The 24,002-nt window shown below is 37.9% G+C and overlaps 1 protein-coding gene across 3 annotated transcripts in view; it reads right to left on the minus strand.

The window, feature by feature from the left end:
- RIMS1 (regulating synaptic membrane exocytosis 1) overlaps nt 1-24,002 on the minus strand; it is a 336,006-nt gene that overhangs the window by 38,993 nt on the left and 273,011 nt on the right. For all 3 annotated transcript variants that reach the window (XM_010565784.1, XM_010565783.1, XM_010565782.1), the window contains one exon: nt 3,497-3,729. In XM_010565784.1, the coding sequence (XP_010564086.1) occupies nt 3,497-3,729 (233 nt within the window). The remainder of the gene's footprint in view (nt 1-3,496; nt 3,730-24,002) is intronic.

A 24,002-nucleotide genomic window follows, 5' to 3' on the forward strand; every position in this document is an offset into this window, starting at 1 on the left:
GATGATGATTTCCTATCGTAATCTATTTTCCTATCATTTTCCTATGATTTAAACTTAGTTGCTGTAATTATTTAGAAAATCTGCAGTTATATATTTATTTTGTATATATGTATATATTTATTTACAAAAATTAGGCTGGTAAAGAAAGCTAGAAAAGTTGGATTGTAACTAAAATTGTACAGAACATGCCTGGAGCTATTTTCATTCTTCTGTGGCCTTTCTGGGGGTTTTGCTTTTTTTTTTTTTTTCCTTTTTCTTTTTTTTTTTCTTCTTTTTAACTGTGATAGCATAAGCAGAGCTGGATTTTCATTAGGAATACTGCCAGAAGATTACAAGCTTTTTTTGATGGACTATAAAATCTATCCAATTTGCGGGCACAATGAACAAACCATAGTAAGTAAGGATTTTGTTATTTCAATGAACAGTTACTAAAAGAATTACGAAATCTTAAACATAATGAAAAGGCAGGTGCAGCAGAAATACATACTTTTCCTTGCAGATGTAGATAAAAAATAAAACCCGATTCTTTCACTGACAATAAATATTTTTAAAAACACTGAAGAAGGGTGCACAAAATAATGTGACTACTGGTCCTTCTAAATCTAACATGCAAATGGATCTGCCCCATATATGCAAAGAGGTCCGTGTGTATATATAGACACATACATGCATACACAGTCTCACACACACCCCTTTTTCAATTGAAAAGAAAATCAACTCTTAGAAATAACAGCTACTTAGTAGCAGTTTCATACACACCACTTCTATTTTTCTGTAAGATTAAACCTGTGCAGTATGCTAAAAGCAGTATCTAAAAAAAGTCGCATTCAGCTCTTATTGACCATTTCTTCAAATGAGAAAAGGCAAGATGGAAGTTAATTTTACTGGTTTTGAAGACAGTAGTAAACTAGCATTTCAGATCTACATGTTCCACAAAAATAAGGGACCTCTGATTTTCAAGAAATATCTGACCTTTTGTTTTATTTCTGATCTTTTGAGTTTTCAGAAACAAATAACTTTACATGTCATGTGTACCTGACTTACAATCATGCAAGTCATAGGAAAAAAAATTTTGAACTGACCAGTTCAGGAAAAACTGTGGAGGCTACACATACATTTCTGTATTTTTTATACTTCCTTTAAAATACATGCTCTGTGTCAACAGCACACCTTCAGTTACTGAGGATCTGTAGCAGTTCATACCTGGCACCAATTTTTGGTGGCCCATACACCTCCACACCAGTTTTAAAACTTCAGAATTTGGCTATTAGAACCAATTTTTACATAATCAATTTCAAGGACCTAGTTTATATTATATTGTCAAAACAGATTTATTTATTTTTTTTAATTCTCAATAGTGGAGACATTATTAAGTTACTTAGGCACAACACATTAAAGTTAATTAGACCTTTTTAGACTTCTCCTCCCCTCTTGTACACTACAGGAAGGAAGGACAGTGGGTCCCTGATTTAGGGCATGAGTATTTCGTCTTCAGCAATGGATTTTCTTCGGAAAACCTACCACGTCTCTTGTGTATATTGTCCTAAAAAATGCATTAATTCAATTCAACGATTTCTGACATAATTTAGCTAAAAAAATAGTGACTGACAAAACATGTCACATTTTATTTGCTCTGCTTAGACCACAGATCGTGCTGTTTGCCTGAGCCACAATAAGGCAAAGTAAATATCATTCTCAACCCTGTTTTACAATCATAATCATACTTTTCATATTTGATTTGCTGTTTGAGTTTCATTATAACTTTAGGTGCTCCATTCCTTGCAAAATTCCTGTTGTTTTGGAATTATATCCCAAGCAAAATTTGGAGAGCTACAGTATCTTTCTATGAAGAATGGAAACATCTGAGCTTTAAATAGATAATGCTGAGAAGTGTTTGGAAGTCACAGTTTAGATTTTAAGTTATTTACTAACTTCACTGAGAAGAGTGAGTTAGGGCTCATGCCAAGCAAATCGTTGTATGTTTGGTAGCCCCCTGTGCCTTCTTTTTAGGCATACAGCCCTGGTTCCTGGTCAGAGCTGGACTACTGAGTAAGACGGAGCAAAGATTTGCTCTGTCACAGCAATTCCTATTTCAGTAAGATTTAGGAGCTAGAAAGGAACGCCAGATCAAACCACAAAAACATTCTCTGAAATACTTAAAATATTTTGTCCTTTATAGTAAGTGGAGTAAAACGTGAATCTAACATCCTTTCTATAATACAATACCACTTTTTATTACTTTAAGAGCATGTCATTGATTCCGATGCATCTAAAATAACAACTTAGCATATACAACTATCTATATTCTAGTCTAATATTCAGGCAGAGTGCATTTTCAAGCAACACTATTAATTACAGTTCTGGGCTTCAAATACGCCTACTACATCTATCATTTGGTCCAACTACATGATTATATGCTTTCTGGCTTAAAATTAATAAATGAGTAGTGTAGAAAAGTATTACAATCTTTTTGTTAAAGCTGACACAGCTTTACATTTTGAAAGAATCACTTCTACTGCTCATCTGGCAAAAAAAGAAAACCAAGGGAAAAGGGTGAGATATTTGATGATATAAATAAACAATATTGTTACTTACCTTCATTTTGATTACCCTGACTATGTGAGAGGAATGCTGCCATATGCGTACATTCTATGCTAGGCTGAAGCTTTTCCTCTTTTTTCCCTTCTTTTAGTAAGAAAGAACCCTTAGGGCCAGGTCCTGCTCCCACTGAAGACAAGAGCAAAAGTCTTCACTGGGGCTCAATAGGAGCAGGACAGGGACTTTAAAACATTTTTTTTTTCCTTTTGTATCTCTCTGCATGAGCTTTTGTTCCTTCAGGCTGTGCAGATATGAAGCTTTTAAGATTTCTGAAGTTGCAATAAAGAGTTGGAAGTCTTATGTTCCTAACGAAGCATCATGCTGTTTTTTAATTTATCTGAAATCACTGACCCCAGTTTGCCAGTGTTGTTTTTAACAAAAAAATATTGGATTTACTCTTGCCTAAGAAGTCAAAGGTAGTTTGTAAAAACATATTTTTTGCCACTACAGGTACAACCTTTTATCCAAGTTACATAACTGCCATTCATTTGCTCAGATTTCAATTCCCCCATTCGTACTCAACTCTTGCGCTAGAAGAAATTTCCTATACATAAAAAGCTGCTCTTAGCCAAACCATTATCCACTGTTGATAGCCACATATTTGTCTTTGCATTTCCTCGCCTACCTGTAAGCAAGGCTTCTACGAGATAAAAACATCACTGATCAGGACAGAAAGTTGTTATGGTACATATTCTAAAAGGCATTTGTATATTGTTTCTTGCAGATGCCTAACAATCGAAGAAAATTAATATCTTAGAAATTTATTCACGGCTGGAAAACCTTCTCTCCCGAGTGGTCTATATCCATATACATGTAACACAGATGCCACAGATGAAATAATGGTAAACCACGTTTGGTGAGAGTCCTGTTTCCGACCAGGAAAGCGTGTCTCACTCACCTGTTTGGCTAAGTTGAGATGTGCTTCTGCTCCTTCGAGATACTATGGCAACCACTTTGGCACTAAGGCTGGAACGCCTTTTCTTCCCACCTGTTCCAACCGTGCCGACAGCCGTGTCCGACTGACTCCCGTCATTGTGCTCCAGCTTATACATCTCTCCGCTCACACTTGTGCTCTTAGTGATTCTCCCTGAAGTCCCCATCCGTCTGCCTTGCATTTTAGGAGTAAATGTACTACAGTTACAAAGTAAAAACAAACATGTTAATTTGTCTGTGTAACAGCATTTCCAAAAACCTTTTTTTTTTTTTATTAGTAAATTAATTTAAAGTCTTGATACATTTTCATTTATTTGGTTCACAAATAAAAGGTTAATTTGATGCTCCTCAGAATATATATTTCCAGTATTATAATTTGTTCTTCACTTCTTCGAGGGAAACAAATAAAACGAACCGTTTCCCATGTTTTTCAGAGCGACAGACACACAACATTTAAATGTGGAGCCTTCCTGTCTATATCCCCAGAATACAGAAAGCAATAAACCAGCAATTTTATGACCAAAGAAAACGATTATGGGCCAAGAGAATATATCTAGGTTAATACACGTATCTTATCGGCACTGTTCACCAAAGCCTTAAGACCTAATAAATATGAAGATAACATCTTCCATATTTTCACACTTCACAGAAAGAGATAATACAATATGTAGTATTTTTTAGGTCTTTGCTCTCTCACTTCTTTAAAGGTAAATGCAATAATCACAGTATGAAGGCAAGATAATGTTGAGGCAAAAAAAATCTAATAACCCACTAGAACTTTCATTGATTGACAGAAAGATGAATCGCTCTGTCAGTTCTGTTTGATTTCCTTTAGCTATTGCATCGCATTTAAATGTTTCTATACAAATCCTTTTTCTGCTCCTGCACACGGAGGCTGGATAAAGTATTCAGAAACACGCTCTAGAGAACAATCTCAAATACACACAGGACATACTAATACACAGACCTAACGCTGCGATGCCCTAGCTCTAATGGCAATACAAAGTCAGCTCCCACTCTGCAGACACCCAGTGATTTAAGCCACAGCCTGACTCACTTCAGATGTCGTTGTTAAATTAGCCCAGTATGTGGGAAATTCCTTGATGTTGTATTGCTGGTTAGTAGACCTACTGGCAACATACTGATTTTAGGATTTTTTTTTTCAGTAATTCTGTATTTTGAAGTCAAATTTTGAATTTATTTGTTGAGCCACAGTCCTGCTGTCCCTCCCAGCAGGTTCCCTTCCCAGCAGATGTGATGGCCTGCCCTCCCCCCTCCAAAAAAGAAAAAAAAAAAAAAAAAAAAAAGAGAGGGTTTGGAGACACAGGCTTTGTGTCATGGCAAGTTTCACACAGATAGGAAACCTTGCCAGAAGAAATGAAGGGGTCTGTGGGGGAAGAACTGACATCCTGTGACTTCCACGGATCTGGGCCCTGCTAAAGCTGAAATCAGTCCTGTCCGAAGACAGATCCAGGAAAGTATAAAATAATGTATACATAAGTTTGTTTTACTGACAGTTACCAAGATTTACTAACGTGTGACTAGGTAAGAGCAGAGAAAAACAGACAGTATTTTTTGAAGCAGAAGCTAGAAAAGTAAAAGTCCTTGAATAGACAACACTTAAGAGAAAGGTCATTATCAATCTCTGCACAGGCATTTAACGATGTTCAGCACTTAGGATCTGCTCCTGTTAAGTTAAAATAAAAAACCAGCTACCACCTGCACACAGAACAAGGTGCTGCGATGCACTGAAGTACTCAAGAACACATTTTAGTGGACCACCTGAGGCACACTGAGCTTAAAATAGGTTCTCTCTTGTTCCCTCCTATCCCACTGCGACTTGAGTGACTGGCTTTTGGGTTTGCACGGCAAAAATAGAAGGACATAGGTATTTTGATGTTGCTATGTAATATTCCTTTGTATTTTATGGTAGATCTCCCTCAGCACACACTCCCTCACATGTATGTGAGCACACACATATAGACACACACACACACACATATATATATTCAACCATTCTAGGAAGAATTTTAACTGCATCTTTTGGTAATTTAAAAAAAAACTCAACAAAGACCATCTTCCATAAATATGCAAGTATCAAGGAAAAGGTTTTGTGTAAGGCAAACTAGTTCTGCTCACTTAAATACAATATCAAATTAAGAAAAAATGCCCTAAAATATTTCCCATTTTCAAAATAGAGACCAATTTCCTTGAGAGAGACAAATATTAATTTCTTGGCTTTAAAATAAATCATGTCCCTAACACAGTACAGGTGTTTACTTCATAGGTTACATATAACGCCGCTTTTTAAAGTTGCAGTGATCACTAAATAACGCTATTGTTATTGTTGTTCACAGAATGCAATAACCTCAACTTTTACAAAATATCTAGCATCTACTTTTGTTTCAAGTAACACAGATATCTTTCTTCACCTCTTCACAAACACTGTAACATGAAAAAAATATGAATTGGGATTGCCACATGGGAGTCATTATTCTTCAAATAGCAAATTAATTTAAAAAAGCAGTGACGAACATCACAAAATTCATGCTGAAACTTCTGATAAAAATATTTTTCTACAGTTTGAAAAGATTTAGTGAAGTTTATCTCTCTTAATTTGAGGGCTGGATATTGGTCCATCATAGCTCTAGCAGAGAATTCTGGCTATGGCCAGAATATCTTAGAAAATGTTTTCTCTTTAAGAAGTGGTGTTATTAACTTGCACACGTACCAAGAAAACCTTAAAACTAGAGATCAAATGTACAATGTGATAATACTGTCTGCATATGCAATCAACCTGCACCATTAGCTCGAGGTGCTGTCACGCAGTCCCTGTAGTCAAACAGACACTTCACTCCCTAATTCAGTATATTTGCCATTTCAAGCAGAGGGCAGACCAAACATACAGTCTGATACTTGGAGGGGGCAGAATCGCACGGTCCTCATTTTCAGGGGTCCTACTTTCTACCTTGATTAAACATGGACAATTCCTTTCCACGTGGATAATTCCTTTCCACCAGTGCTTGGAATTGGATTTCAGGGACTATTTCTGCGATGCTGGTGATGGCCCCTACTCAAAGCTTTCTGTAGTCATTTTGTTCCCATTTTGAGCCATGGAGTTGTTGTCAGCTCTGGAACTCTTGACTTTATGCATCAATACTTTACTAATAGAGGGAAGAAACTGAAAATACCTCTTTTCAGAGCATCTGTTGATATTTGAGCTATATTGACATGTACTTTGCTGACATACTAATCTATAAACCTATCATTTACAGCAATAAAGTTTAAATGGACTACAAAATCTGCCATGCAATTAAAGAAATAATTGTTTATCATACTATTGACTTTGTTCTACTGAATTTCAAGTGTTTATGGTGTAACAAACACTAATCTTACGATGTTTTCATGCCATTTTCGCTTTTTTGTCCAACAGAGCTGAAATGCTCTAATCTCACCACATTATTTAATACGAGTTGAGGAGACAATGATGTCCATCAACTGAGAAATAAGAATTGGTAGTATTAACTTCAGGGAAATCCCACTTTTGATGTATTAATTCCCTAATTCAAGGACTATGAATACTTTCCAAATAACAGATCAATTGCTTTTTCAAAGACCCACATAAATTTCAATTTTCATTCTTTGTGACAGGTAGAGGAACCTACAGGATTCATCTTAATAAAAAAAAGATTGAGATATTTGGAATTCAGATTAATCTTGTACTTGTTTTTACCTTGCAAATATCAAGTCCTACTTTCCTAGGAAATATGTTCTAGTGTACTTCTAGTACAAAATAGCTGCTAGTTTGGTAGAAACAGGCTTAATGGGATAGGGCCAAGGATCAAATCCTACAGCTGTCCAATACTTCCCCTTGTCATAACGAAGCAAACAGATTAAGATTCCTCTGCGTTCATCTAATCCCTGGGCTAGTTTATTATTTGACATTAATTGGAACAGTATCAAAAGAACAGGCATTTAAAATTCAGTCTTCTTATACGATCTAATTGAGTACCCTTAGAACGCAATATTTCTCCATTCCATTACTGGCTATCACTTGGAGAAATAGCTCCTAGCTCATGTTGTTACTTTCTTCAGTATGGTTAGAGATTAATTAATGAAGCACAAAGAAGCAAAATACCTGCATGAATTTACATATATCCTTTTGCACTTAACCCTTCTGATAACAACATACCTAAGATTTTATTTTCCTTTACTGGACTTGCTGGGATTATTGACACATTTGTTTAAATGCAGACACAAGTTTTTGAAGGCCTGTGGCTAAAACTGGTAAATTATTAAGTTATAATGTTAATTCAAACCTAGTTATCACACCACAATAAATAAATACAGTTTTCAGTAGCAGGATAACTAAGACTAACATATTTGTCAGTATACTCCGTTTATTTCTAAATCAAATAATTCACTACATTTTTTTAAAAGATTATTTTACCATCTTTAGCAATGCTTTCAATGACTAGTTCAGCAAAAATCTTATGCTATTTCTAACCATTGGTATAACATCCTCATCAATGTGTATTAAGAATAGTTATAGATGTCCTGTTCCTCTGTTTTACTTCACAGATATTTAGCATGGAAAAAGAGTCACTTGATTTTTAATTTTTTATCTTTTTTTTTTTTTAATTGAAGTAAACCACTAAAGCAAAACCCCCTTTGACCCCAGCAAGAGCAGAGCTGCCCCGCCAGCCCCAGCTCCCCAGAACTCTCCTTCAGCACCCACGGCACCCACTACCCCCCAGCTCCCGCACCAGCTGGGAAGACCCCGCTCCCTTTACCTAGGGAAAAATGCTTCCATTTTCCTGCCAAATCTTATGCAGTTTAGACGGATCCTATCTAAAGTGGTATCGGTACTACACAAGGCAAAATCAGGATGATACTTCCATGTCAGCCATCAGCTGTGAAAGCAAGCAGCACTTTCAGTTCTGCAAGCTGCTGCTACCTGAAGGTTGTACTTGTATCTGTGGGAATGAAGAATGAACTATGAAGACAAAAAACTTGTTCAAAGAGTAGTTACAAGCTACCATAAAAATTAACCCTGAGGTAAATTCTATAAAATGAACACACTACAAGGACTTTGTAGATTATACTTGCTTATATTAAACTACAGCACGTAGAACTGAAACAAAGCCAATTACATGTATTAAATCATTGTATATCTTTCTACATACAGATATCTAATAAATATATTCAAGATGCATAAAATTATACCAGACAAATTATTTGGATTGAGAAAATTAGTACATAGATATAAACTCAGTATTTCTCAATAACTACACAAAATACCTCCCAATAGTATATATCACCTGAAAAAGAAAGATAGTAAGACAGAGGAAGCTAGAACAAACTTTGCCCATAAACTCACCTATATAAGATCTGGAAGCATATCCTTCTAGGGAGAAAATCTTAAGTCATTAGCCGTTGCTAAAATGACAGTATTTCCTTCATTCTCTTAGATCTACTGATGATTTATAAAAAAATACTTTAGGCGTTTCTTTTCACGATCACTCATTTTTACTCCATCCATTTTTTCCAATAATGCAAGCCATGAGTAAATAGATAATCCCCTGTATTCCTTGCCGTAGAGATGATATTTTAATATAAGTTCTTTCCACACAGTTGCACTAACTTGAATCTTTCGACAGAATCCCTGGCCTTCACCAGCATGAGCTAGTAAGCTTCCTTTCTCTTCTGCTGAATGCAGAAACACGTACTAATTCATAGCCCCTATGGCACCCTTTTGCAATGAGGTAGCTCATGAATACTAATAACCTCCTAAACATGTAATAGTTGTGGACCAAAGGGAAGATGAGCACTCCTTTATAATGAGGAACATTACATTTCTAAAAATAAACTATGATATATAATTAATAAACCCAAAGTCCAAATTACCTATCCACAAACTGATCTGTCACTCTTAGAATATATAGGTGTATTTACATATGATACATAACATTTGCTGCAAGATTAATTACTGTACAATTTATGGTATTTCATAAATTAATTCAAACACGGTGCTTTACAAACCAAAGGAGAAACACATATCCTATCTTAAAATTCTCTCTAGTTAGTCAATAGACTTTTTTAGATCATAAAGAAGTTAGTTGATTCAATAAAATAATAATTTTGTACAGTCTGTACCAACTGGAACTACATATTGATCTAACATGCACATCGATCATATAGTAAAGCCATGAAATAGCTGTTAGAATCAGAAAAAAACTTGCTTCTCCTGTAAACTCACGGTATTAGAGTCCTATTGGTATATTAAGATAGTTGAAATTCAGTAACTCTTGTAAACTATATCTGTTCTTGACAATATTCCTATATTGTAATAAAGTGCTAATATAGTATCGGAATCTGTTTCGTGAAAACGCCTTTCTCAGTAACACACTGACCAGTGAATTGTGCAAGTTTCACAGCTGTGACAGGTTTCTATTTTTTAAACTTGTAAAACTAGCATTTCTCCATGAAATGGAAGAATAATAATTCAGAAAGTAAGCCTGAACATTACAAAAGATAAGCAGATTTTAATTATTTCCCAAGAACATTTCATCAAGTCGATTTATATTCTCTGAAACAAGCAGAGCAATTGTCTGTGTACGCGGGAGCCCGTGCGTCTGCCTGTGCGTACCCACGGCACCGTCAGCCTGAAGCCAACTAATCCCATGAATCATAAAATGAAACCAACACAAAAGCGGTTCGTTACTGCAGGGACGCTGCTCAGGGTTACGTATTCCTATTAACACTGATGCGGGCAGGCTAATGGGAATCAAAGGGCAAACAGCTCAAATGACCCAAACTTGACTGCAAATAGCCATGTATATATTAAGTTCAAACATAGCAAGCACGTAAACGTTAAATCCACATCACGAAAATAGGTATTGGTGGGGGGTGTGTGACAAATACAAAAATGTGGAGTTTAAGCTGAACAGAGGAAACTTTCTTCAGTAGCAAGAAAGCTGAATTCACCCGTTTTTCTTTCTTTGTATGACATTCAGCAAGAACATATTATTCTCCCTGTTACAACATGTTGCATTGCTTTCTTCCCTCCAAAGCATGAGGTACTGAAGTACCTGGGATCTCGCTGCTCTTCGTGTACAAAGGCTACCTCATCAATATAAAATAGATTGCTTGCTGCTCCTTTAGAAAAGTAAATGACAGCAACAGGCAATAGGCACAAAATAGGGAATGGAGGAGGAAAATCTGAAAGGCTAAATGGAACAGTGGAAGGACAGGACTAACAAAGAAAATACAGAAAACATTTTAAAAAAGATAAACTGAGATGAAGATAAAGCAAGTGAGAGCTACTTTGAGGTCTGAGCCATGGCTAAAGCTATTTTCCTACATTTCTTCAGTCTAAAAATAACATGTACTGCCTCTTAAAAATATTAGTGTAAAGTTCTTATACTAAAAGTTTATGAATTATATTTCAACTTAATCAACTGCAATAATTAAATGAAAAACCAATTCAAATTATTTTTCAGTCTTTTTCAGATCATTAAGAAAGTCTGCTGGTAACATGACAGCTTCTTTGAAAGAGGAAGCATAATTAGATAATTAAAAATGCACAAGCAATGCTCCATAGTACATTTTTCATGTACAGATGTTCTGAAGGGATTAAAGACTCCATCTCTCTCCCTCTCTGACAGACACATAAAGCAGTTTATAATGATGGATTTGAAAAAATCATTATCTTTAGATAATGAATAATTAGAACATTAATTACTCTGGCTTCACCTTGGTTTTGTACACAAATGACCTCAGAACCAGAAGTTTCCATCTGTGATACACTATTTGGGGGTAAAAAGGAGACACTGTATTTTTTAAGTAGCTTAGCTTAACTTTTTTACTCTATCTTGCCTCTGCGATAATAATTTGGAGGCTATTGCCCTCTATCCCCCCCCCCAAAAAAGCAAGAGTTGTGACTCAGGTTACATCAGCGTGCTTGCCCCTGCCCCAAGAGAGATCACCTAAGAAGCAATATTAATTAATTGCCATACATATTCAAAATGTTTCTCTCTAATAAAACTGGGAAGTGCACTAGTTAATGAAACAGTTTCGTCGTTCAGTCTCGGGCTGCAGTGATTTGGATAATCAGAAACAAAGTAGGATTGCCAATTTACTTCAAGTGTGGTGGTGGATGCTTACAGTGTGGAGATTTTAAATGCAAAATGCCAGTCAGTTATAAGGTTACTGGCTTGCCTGTTAGTTACATCTATACTTCAAATTTGTCAAACATTAAAAATTTAGGTAGGAATTTTCCATTCCTGGTTTCTGCCCAAGGTTGAATTTCTTCTTTTATTTATTCTAAGTTCCAGCTGAAATACCATGACAGATTGTCTGGTCCTTTTGAAGGAATTAAAAAGGAAAAAAAATACTCAATATTGTACTGTTGCATAATAAACAAATAAATAAATTCACTTTGAGAAGTACTTATGGCTGGTGCCTGACTGAAAGATGCCAAGGAGGTGATCCTTCTATTTGGCACAAACTGTTTTCTGTTCCTTTGAGTAGCTGTAAATTTGGTAAATCAACATCTTTAAGTCATAACTCTCACGTTAGAGACTTCAAGGAGACCAACACTTAACAGGACACTTGCTATAACAAAGCGGCATTGCACTCACAGCTCCTATTGCTAAACGGATTGTACATTTCCTGAATATTACTATGTCGCCTCAAGGCTAGAGGCAGAAAGTCAGTTATTTCCCAGGAATTGCTTGTCTTGGCTACTCTAGATCTGGGAAAGTTAGCTGGACTGTCCAGGATGCAGGGAGGCTGCATCTTCTCTGTTGGCCATCAGGCATGACCCAAGACGAAGTCATCTGACTGGAGTGCAAAAAAGTGAGACGGACAGTAATCCCTGGAAGGAAAGAGGCTGGTCCATGGTGATACAGAAGCAGGAAGAGAATAAGAGAACTTGGAGAATAAATTCTTTTCATCTCTCTGAAGACAAAATGGTTCCTAAAAATTCCTGAGACTGAACAAAAGCCTTTCCAACATACCATCACAAGCATTTATTATATTATGACCCTCCCACGAGATGATCAGTTTATCTTTTGTAGCAACAAAACACTCACTTTCCCTTTGCTTTTGCAGAGAAAGCACACTGCTTTTTCATGTGCCATTCACCCTGTTCTGCACGATGAACCCAGCTATCATATAATCTGCAATCTTTTACTATGTAGCTGGGTTAAACAAACCAGAATATTAAAGAATCAGGCATGTTTTTGCTCCAAACTTTCCACATGATGAGGGATTGAATCCACAGCATCAAGCCAGAAGAAACTCACATGCAACAGGCAGCGTACGATCACCAAAGAAGACATGTTTGAAGTGACTTGCCAATCCTCGCATAAAAGCTATGGGGCAGAGACCTGAAGAGATTAATTTCCCAGAGCAGTAATTAACTAGCTGAGCCAGAAGACCATCCTTTCGCTTTCTACAATTCCTCCCTCATTCTCCAAACAAGTTCTAGCTTCTGTAGCAAAGAGAGTTTGAGTTTTAAAGATGACCGACTCTTTATGTGCACTGTCTTCATTTATCCTTGGGATAAGCCCATACCATGCACTGATTGAGGCAATTCCCATGGAGAGAAATGTAAGGCTAATTAAATGAGTATGCCTACACACAAAAAGGCCAGGTTTACACAGGCGGGCTCAGTTCTAGTATTTCCTATCTTTCAGCACTTAGCTTTGCACTCTTCATTTTTTTTTCATACAAATTTTGTAGAAGTACTCTTTAGTAAGCATTCTTTGTATTACATAAATTAAAATTTAGTGCTTTATGTCATTAAAAACATTTAAATGTAAGCAGTAGAACTAGTGGAATATTTCATTCACATATGCAAGCAAAAATCCTGCCATTTTTCTCCTGATTTTTTAAACATATACACATCAATCTAAGAGCCATAAAATGTTGGGTTTTTTCTTTCCATTTCAGGCTACACTTTTAATCAGGTGAATTTTTAAAAAACACATTTTATTCTAATATATCAAGAACTGAAGAGTGAACAGCCATAAACTTAACAAATCAGAACTGTTTTAAGTTTCTCCTTTCTGTTTTCAGTTGAAGTGTCGTGGACTGAGGGGTTTGGGTGATTTTAAATTTATTCTGACAGCTGTTCGAGCCAATTTGCTGGTCATTCTTCCATTTCTGGTCATTATCAATTTCAGTCAGTGTACTGAATTGCTTAGCCAGCCAAACTTTGTTAAAATCGTAGTCTTCTGCCTTTCTACGGCTAAGTAATTTTTATTGATGAACTTAAACGTACCTTCACTCTTGTTGCTAAACTCTGACAACTTTACTGTGCTTGAATTTCTCTTCCAACTACTCATACCTTATGTTATTTGGAGGCATGGAGACTAACCATAAAATCACAGACTAATGCAAAAGATCCTTCTCAAACCAAAATACTACATACTCTCTTCCAGCACTTGTTCAAAAGAAAACAGTCCATATGGTAACTATTCTGTGGAGACACTCTTGATACGAAGGCATGAAGCAACACAGGGACGAAAAGCTTCCTGTAAACAAACGAGCTGTGGAGTGAGAAGCCACGGAGCTGCACTTAGTGGTGTTGTGCCCAACCTCAGGAGCCCAGAAAGGCAGGGCTCCCAGTCCAGGCACAGCAAGTTGCTGACTTGAGATAGTATGTTGGGATAAAGCTGTCGTATATGAACAGCTGTGTATGTACCACATGATTAAAAGGCACTCCAAAAAGGAAATCAAACTGCGAAGTACAGACAAATAATTTCAGATACTATGGCATGGAATATCCAGATGCAGGGATATGTCCAGAATAGGCAGCATGATGGTCCTCCAGTGCCAGAGCTGGTGGAAAGATCCCTTCTTTTTCTTCCCACTGCCTATTTCTACCTGAGTTTCTTATGCTGTGTTACGGTTTGGATAATCTGTCCTCGGCTATATGCCTTTAGCTTTCTTAACAAACTTTGACCAACTCACAATGTGACAGTTTCTCTATTGCCAAGAGAAGATCATTTTGATCAGGAAGAATTTTACAACTGTACTCTCTACTTCTCAGACAGCTGGGAATGCAGATGAGACAACCAAGTCTTAAAGCTGCCCAGTGCTGAAAAGGTTCCTAGAGAGGTTTTATCCCTATGGCTTTGCCTAAAAGTCTTGATCAGGCTTTTTGCTGCATAAATACTCTTTCTTTGCGAGAATGAACACTATTACCGTCCTGAAGTTTTAAGAAGATGCTCCTTCATTTCTCAGATCAGATGACAGCTAGAACACAATTGTCCACATCTGTGAAGCTCTCAGTCTTTGCTAACCCAGCTAGGGAATTTGCATTAGCCACAAGTTGCATTTTGCACTATATTAAAATTGTATTCTCTTTCAAGACAATTTGGCTTAGACTGTTTCATCTTACATCCGTATTTCTCAACTGTAAATTGTATTTTAAGCAAAGTAGCAGTCATATCACTACTACTCAAGAGAGTTATAACGAAGACTAACAGGTTTTCCATCAGCTTGAACTTTTGGTGTTTGTAAAAAATTGAAGAATAGTGTAATCGTTTAAAAGACATCTCTGATCTGACAAGTATCACTTACCCCTCTAGGGGGAAGCTGAATAAAGGTATCAGTTTGTTAGGCACACAAAATAGTCAAACTCCCAGCTTGTAAATAAAAAGATGAACTAGTGTGCTTTTTAAACCCAGATTTAAAATGTTACCACTACACTGATGTTTTCCAGGGCATAATGTTCTAAATTATCATAAAAAATTTACTAATGCTTGTAAAAATATATCAGTATCTTGAGTACAAACTTGTTAAAGAGTTTCAAGTGCTATTTATCACACTCTCCTCTGAAAGTCAAATTATTTTTTGGTTTATAAACTTTCAGTTCAGAAAAAAGACAAAAATTAGTGAACTTGATTTTTTAACTCAGATATGAAATTGCTGAGCTTTTAGACTTGCTTCCTGTGTTCCTTACGCAATCCTTAGAGCTTCTACCACTTGTTTCCCTACTGGCCCATGGTGAATTTCAACCAGAACTAATCTATTGGGAAAGAATTGAAGATACCAAGGTTTTACAAGTTTTGTGAAGCCTGATAACTAGGCAGATAAGAGATACATTAAATAAGGTGCCCTGCTGAAGAAAGGCTGCTCTATGTTCTCAGTACTTATGTATTCTCTTTGGTCTGCCAGCTGGACACTCTGGGTAGGGGAAGATCATGGAGATACACTGGAGGAGGGAGGTGACTGCAGCATTGGTGAGGTGATCTGCTAGGTTGTGACACTCCACTAATTGATTTGTTCCAAAACATCTTGGACGCATGGCCTGTTCACTGCGATAAATATTAAAGCTGAATTGAGTTTGATTAATTTATTTTTTTATCAACCCTCCATGTTTTAGTTAATAATTGTGTATCTTTTGTGAGCACAGCACTAATGCAAGCACCTAGCAGGGACACACACACACACGTACTTACAGATGCAACACACAGTGCAAATGAGCATAATAAATGTGGAAAGACTCCATCCAAAAAATGATTGAATCTAGCACCCACTGTTGATGGTCCTGATTTCACCTCATTTTATTCTTTCAGTAGGAGTTTGATTAGCAACTATGGAGTGGATAAGTTTCAGTGATGATTTTAAAGCATCCTGTGCTTTGGAAAATATCGCTTCTTATAATGCTACCCCATATACCCTTCTCGGCATCATTAATGGTGAGATGCTCTTTGGATGGAATAAACGCTACCACCAGTCACATACTAAAATGTTAATTTAAACATTCTGTTTTTAAATAAAGACTTTGCAATGGAAAATTCCAGGATAAAAAGAATTCTTCTGAAAACATAGGAGACATACGGCTATAAATCCAATGAGGGCTTTTATTGTTTATTTTTAATAGTAAAACCCATGGAAAGTCTTCAGTCTGTCAGCAGCACTGGCTACATTATGGATGCTCCTATTCTAGCTATGGGAGGGAAGATGTTCTCCATTGCAATATCAACTAATTAATCTCTCTCAGTATTTAAACACAGAACTATAAACCATGAAGCCACTGCACAATAAACATTGCTTATTACATTATATAAGAAAATCAGTCTCTACTTAGTGACCCTAAATGTCTTGTTTACAGCAGAAACCTTGACCACACAGAAACAGTCACACACGGGCAAATTATCAGCAATATAATTAGTGTCATAAATACAGAAGTTGTCTTCTGGTATTTATGAGTCTTTTTTAATCTCAAATTGGAATTCCATTACTGTTGTAGTCATGCTGAACAAAAGCTAAAGCAGTACAGTATCTTAGTTCTAATACTGACTTTAATAGCTTGTATTTAGAAATTACAAATAAACAATTGTTAAAATATATTTGGGAAATCAAAGCAGATGGTCATTACTACCATGTGCTTAATTAGCTTATTAACACAGGTGCTGAGACAGTCTAATTCCTGAAGCTAACAGGAATGGAAAAGTACTTGACAATTCAATGCAAGCACTCAATGCAATGCAGAAGTCCAGCCAGCCAGAATAAAACATACAAACAAGTGCTTAACATGCTGATTCAGCAAAGTGTTGCCACGGACTTGAATCTTTTCCCTTCCAGCAAAACACATGTGGCACAGCACAGGCTACATACTTCACTGAACCTGAGTATAAATCACTAACCACAACCCTTCATCGGTTGTGGGGAGCGCTCATTCATCCTTCACCGAAACCATCTGGTTCTTCTTGCACACGTGGGCTGTAGCTCACTATCCTTCCCTTCCCCTTACTGCTGACGGTCACTCACTGCTGCTTGTTACTGTTGTGCAACGGAAAAAGCCATTAATCTTCTCCCCTCCCTGCGCACAGCTAAGCTTGCTGATATGAAGATAAGCTTCAAACGCTCAATTCCCTGCAAATTCCCCCCCAAACATCCCTCTTAGTACAAACATCAACACGACAAAAGCAAACTGAATAGAGAACAAAGAGAGACCTTCCAACGAAGAATCAGACCGCAGTGCTCTGCTGGCTATTCCTTGGTGACATTCCCTGTCGATATATAGAGTGACTATTTAAACATTTTGACATCCCAGTTCAGCAGGGAATCCCAGCAATTTGAGCTCTGTAATAGTGCCTTGAATCAAAACCTCCCTTCTTTCCACGAAGAGGAAGCTGGCCTCAACACTGGGTCAAACTGGGCTGTTAACTCATAGTGTTTCTGTTTCAGTGATGTCTGATCTGCTTCTGCAAAAGCCTCTCCTTCCCTACACTAAATTCTAAGGGCTTGTGAAGTTAAAACAGAAAGGGTCTTTAAGGAAAAAATTCTATGTTTTTCTGCTCTATTAGAGTCTCTGGGTCACACACAGAGTACAACCCTGGATTTCTGTGGAACTTAGCCAGGTAAAAAAGAAGAATCAAACTACAGTGAAGTCTCTCTTACATTACTTGCATTATTTCATTTTTGGGGCATGACAAAAAATGGTGGACAGACTGGCTCAACATTTCCAGTGAAGAATGAAAATTAGCAATAGATTTTTCTTTAAGGTAAAACAGTTTAAGGTAATTCTCTCTTCTGCTCAGAAGCAACAAAAATCCCCTAACCAGTCTAAGCTGAAAAACTGGACCACAGGAGGTTCTAGAAACAGAAAGTCATTCAATAAATTTCATCCTGGGGAACACTATGCATTGTTCCCTCTAGCAGGAGACACATTTGAAGAAGGGCCAAAAACCCCCCCCCAAATAAATTTTTATCTGACTTTTAAAGAATTCCACTCAATATATTATTAATTGAGAAATTACATAGGTTAAAAAACTTTTGACCTCTGAAAGCCACCTAGTACTAGAGGACTATAATGTAACAGATGATAGTATAATAAAATGCAGTTGCTACACATTGAAGTTAGAAAACAGATATTTAGTTCCTAGGAAGTTGAGAGACTTTATATACTTACAAGTGTTACACAGTTTTTCAGTTACAGCTTACTGAACTATAACTCAAAACCTAAAAGTTAATCTTGTAGCTTAAAATGTGAGGCTTGAAATTTGATTCTAAGCTGTAATAGCTATAGAAATCAGTATGATTTAATTATTCAAATTAGAAGAAAGAGCCACTTATTTCTGATTTTTTCTGTTATTTGTACATTTAAGCACAAAAGAAATATATTATTGCATTATCAATGTATGAATTGCTTTAATCAGAGTAGCCTAGTTCTAGTAACTCATATTTCTTTCTTAGAAAGGAGGGATTCCTGTTTACAGAGAAGATGGAGGATTTCATAATTACATGAAGTACATTCTAGTTACCTGAAAAAAATTTGTACCTGAAAATTGCAGGACCTACAATTTGTCATGAGAAAGAAATACTCAGGTCAAGAAATACTTTTCAGTCAAGCTAAGTTTGCAGAGACATAATTTAAAAAATAAGTTGGGAACTCGCTCATAATTTTGACCATTAAAAAAATCATAAAAATGAAAACTTCAGAAAAGAGGACAACTTCTGTATTATCTCCCCAAAGCCATGCCAGTTTGCATTACGAACAGAAATGAGTATCGTTTCAATGAACGTCTTTGCACTGGGGCTTTGACAATTGATTAAAAAAAAAAAATCATATTGAAGCATAGATTCTGATGATCCACAGTCCAGCTGATAAATTACAACTGCAGCCATCTATTGATTTGCAAGTGCTTAGCTATGGAGGCTTTGAAGCAGATGTAATATGGAAGATGAATAGCAAATGAGAACTTCGTCCAAGATTCTTTATAAATGTGACAAGCTGTAATTACCTGGAGTTAAAATTTCTGAAAAGAAAGGCTGATCTGATTCATATGTGAATATATATGCAGCAGAATTAATAATTTCTGGTACTGCTACAGGTATGTAATTGACTGTGTGGTGCTTTAGGCCCGAGAAACGTGTAACAGATCTTCCACAGTGATGTTCTGAAATGCTGCATGTAGCAGAATTTAACCACAAAAACAAGAAACACCCTTTTGAAAAGGCCGATTAAGGACTAGATTTTCAATGTGATGCAGACTGATATTGCCACATGGCTGTTTGTGGAGCTGTGGAGATTTATCGTCGCTGGGATCTAGCCCTTCATATACTGCTAACATTGACTTCTACTGAGAAAAAGACCCAGATGAGCACACTGCTAGAACACTGTGGTCATTAACACCTGACGGCATACAGCTAGGCATGCAGGAGGTATGCAAGTAATAAGATTTATTTTTTTTATCTGTTTAGCACTGCTACAGCATATATAGTATACAAGATGAATCTACTATGTCTTCCAGTATGACACCCTGAAGGCCCTCAAAATCCTAGAATGAGGAACCACCATGCTTCCAACTGCAGGACAATGTCTGCTTTGCCAGACAAGGATCTGGGCTGATAGCATCTTGCACAATTAGAATAATACTTATTTTTATACAGAATAGCGGTAGCAAGAGCTATAAAAATCAGGAACGTCCAGTTTGGTCTAGTATACCCAAACGGATCCCTCTCATGCTAAGCTACTGTTCTGTGCATTTCACTGCAAATTTAAATAGCTCAATCCTTTCTTTATATAACGTGAACTTGTCCTTACACACAGGTTTGTATAAGGAACACGGGATCAAACATATGCAAAGTACAAAAATATCTGTAATATTTACCACATTTTCAGGATCCCCTCCTAGGTTTAGATCATGAGTGTGGCATAGTGAATATCCCACACAAAGCCAGTTTGAAACTACCTGCGAATTTGTTCCCATTCTCCAGGTGATTTGCTTTTATTGATGAATAAACTGCAGTGTTCTTCCATTGTTACCTCCACTAGTTCTGTCCACAATAATAATTAAAAGATTTTACATTTTGGGTTTTTTTCTATGAGTGAAGAATCTTAACTATACCCTGTACACTGTAGCACAAACTCAATATACAGATTTTAATTTTGTAATTAACATGAAATGAGTGGGTTTCTTTATTTCAACACAGACCTCAGTCTCATCAACTGAAATACGTGAAAAGCCTTGGTGTATTAACTTCGCTCAGCTGGCTCTGTGGCGCAGTACTGCTGCATTTCGAGTGAATCTGTGAGCTGACAAGGATGGATACAGCCCTAGTCCAACCAGAGGGTGGGGGAAGGACTGAACAACTTTATTGCCCAGGTCACATCACATACATTTAAGGGTGGTAACAGGCAGCACTACTGGGAAGGCTGAGAAGAAGTCAGAAGACCCTTTAGACTCTCTCTACTCCATTCTCCCTCATCACCACAAATTGTATTAAACTAGATCCAATGTACTATGTGGGAGGATGGAAAACCAATGGGAGAAAATCTATTTCCAATCCAGAGAGTGCTCTCTGGCTACATCTTCTTGAGAGGTCTTCTGCAGATCAATGCTGCCGTTTGTCCTCAATGAGATGGCAAACCTCCAGTTACTTCATCTGGCTCCACACTAACGACACTGAGCATTTTATGTAAGAGAACAGCACAATCTGCAGCATGAAATGAAACTCTGAAAAGAAAGAGGGATCTACGTGCACAAACATGACTACATAAGAGGGAGCTACAAGCATAGAAAAGCAGCCAGTCAGCACTCACCATTTCCCAATGAACTCCAAGTGGAATGTCTCTGGGCAGGTCTAGAAGCGGGGAAGGGAGAGGTCTTATTTGAGTCACTGGGAGCCTTTGCCTGGCTTAAGAGTTTGCAAGCTCATCACCTTCAGAGCTTGAAGAAACTGGCTCCACAGTAACCAACAGGACAAAAAAGTACAACAGCCTAAGGACAGGGACCCTATCTTGTGCTACGGAGTCTCCTACATGTACATAACGCCAGCAGGCTCCCTCTCAAGAAGTGTGAGTTTCCAGAATTGTCACAGTAACTAGGAAAGTCCCCAAAAGCTTTGGAAAGAAAATATTTAAATGGCCTCATTTCTAGTTAGCTCCTTGCACGAGAGTACCATCAGCAGAAGAACATTAGGTTATTTTCTTAGAGACTGACAGAGACATAGCAGAGGGTACTTCTAATGCCTGCTGACAAACTGGAAGAGTTGTTGGGAGTTGGGCAAAAGCCGTGGATCCAAAAAGTTAACGTTGCACGACACACCAGCTGTGTTATCTTCAGTTTCACAGTGACATTCAGACTTTTAGTGTAAATCTTCAGTCACGGTCAAACCCAACTTTAATAAGTTCATTCCTTTTAAAAGAAAGAAATGAACAGCAGAATCATTAATTAGCAGACAGTTGCTTTTCAGTACAAAAAATTAAGGATATTTGGAAACTACAGTTACATCTGGAAGCTAATTTAGATTCACCGGATCTTCCCTCTCAGTAACTATTGCCAATCAAAACTCTGAGGGGATAGAAAAAAGACCTAAGTTTCTCAATTTTCCTCCTAGTTGAAGTGGCAAGGAGAGCCTACAGAGGAAAGAGCAGGAGCAGGGTGCTGAAGAGAACACTGTACCACGGTCCACACTGGTATCAGCTGGCTCTTCATGCATGCTCAATATCCGAGGAGAAGGGACTCGGAAGATGTAGGGAACTGAGGAGACCATCTAGCTGTAACTATGCCTCCAAAGGCACAGCTTCTGACATGGTTAGAGTTTTTGACTATTTTGGCCAATTGCTACACAACCAGCACAACCAAGTATTATCGTTATGAAAAAAGCAAATGGATTCTTCCATGTGTTGGTTAGGGCAGAATTAATGACACTGTGCCGGAAACCTCATCTACACTACTGGTGTCACAGATTGAGCCTTCTTATGTTTAAGTGGGATTTCCCTAATTGCAGTTTGTACCAATTGCCTCTCATCCTTTCACTGAGAAGAGCCTGGCTCTGTCTTTACTCTCTCTCATGAGGCATTTATGCATATTGGTAAGATCCCTCCTGAGCCTTCTCTTCTCCATGAACAGAACCAGCTGTCTCAGTGTCTCCTTGTATGACAGATGCTCCAACCCCTTCATGGTCCTTTGCTGGACCTGCTCCAGTAGCTCCATGTCGCTTGTACTGGGGAGCCCAGAACTAGACTCAGCACTCCAGATGTGTCTCACTAGAGCTGAGTAGAGGGAAAGGATCACGCTTCTCAGCCTGCTGGCAACGCTGTTCCTAATGCAACCCATGGTAGAGTTTGCGTTCTTTAATGCAAAGAGGCACTGCTGGCTCACTGTCAACTTAGTGTCTAGGATCCTAGGATCCTAGGGTCTTTCCTCCAAAGCTGCTTTCCAGCTGTGAGCCTCCAGTGTGTAATGGTACATGGGGTTATTCCTCCCCAGATGCAGGATTTTGCATTTCCCCTGTTGAATTTCATGAGGTTCCTATTGGCCCATTTCTCCATCCTGTCGAGGTCCCTCTGAATAGCGTCAGACCCACCTAGTCTATCAACCATTCCCATCAGTTTTCTGTTGTCTGCAAGTCTGCTGAGGGTGCACTCTGTGCCATCATCCCAGTCACTAATGAAGATGTTCAACAGTACTGCCACAATATTGACCCCCAGCGTATACCACTAGTGACTTCCCTCCAGCTGGACTTTGTGTCACAATCACAACCCTCTGAGCCTGGCATTCAGCCAGTTTTCAATCTGCCTCACTGCTCACTTACCTAGGCTGTCCTTCCTCAGTTTGTCTATGAGGATGCTTTGGAATAGAGTGCTGAAAGCCTAGTTACTAAACACAACATAGAGAACATCTGCTGTTCTCCTCTCATCCACCAAGCGAGTCAACTAATGAAAGACGGCTATCAGGTTGGTCAGGCATGATTTCCCCTTTGTAAATTCGTGCTGACTATTCACAAATCACCCTCTTGTTCTGTATGTTTAGAAATGGTTTCCAGGATTATTTGTTCCATCACCCTCCCAGGGGCTGAGCTGAGGCTGGCAGGCCTATAATTCACCAGATCCCCCTTGCCCTTCTTGAAGATAGTAGTGACAATTTCTTTCTTCTAGTCTTCAAGAACATTCCCCGGTTGCCATGATGTTCCAAAGATTATTGACAATGACAATGACATCGGTCAGCACCGCTCATTTAGTATTCACGGGTGCATCTTGTCACATGCCAACAACCTGTACATGTCCGGTTTGTTTAACTGTTCCCTGATCTGATCATCCTCTGCTGAGTCCTTGGTCCAGATATGCCCTCTGGTCATCAGTGCACTACAGAAACCTCCTGGATTGCTTGTGCCCTACTGCATTGCTCAAACAGCAGATACCAAGATGGTTTAAGTTCCCCATCAAAGCCAGAGCCTGTGAATGTGAAACTTCCAGTTGTTGGAAGGAGGTTTCATCTACTTCTTTGTCCTGATCAGGAAGTCCATAGCAGACACTCACAACACCATGACATTGTGTGGCCCTCTAATCTTTACCCATAAACTCTCAGCTGGTTCATCACCCATCTCTAGGCTGAGCTCCCTGCATAACTCTGCTCTCTCACATAACACCCTTCCTTGCCGTTCTGCCCTGCACTTCCATGGATTGCAACACTCCAGTCATGTGAGCTATCCCACCACGTCTC

This window comes from Haliaeetus leucocephalus, unplaced genomic scaffold, assembly GCF_000737465.1.
Source record: "Haliaeetus leucocephalus isolate CR32 unplaced genomic scaffold, Haliaeetus_leucocephalus-4.0 Scaffold195, whole genome shotgun sequence".
NCBI lineage: Eukaryota > Metazoa > Chordata > Aves > Accipitriformes > Accipitridae > Haliaeetus > Haliaeetus leucocephalus.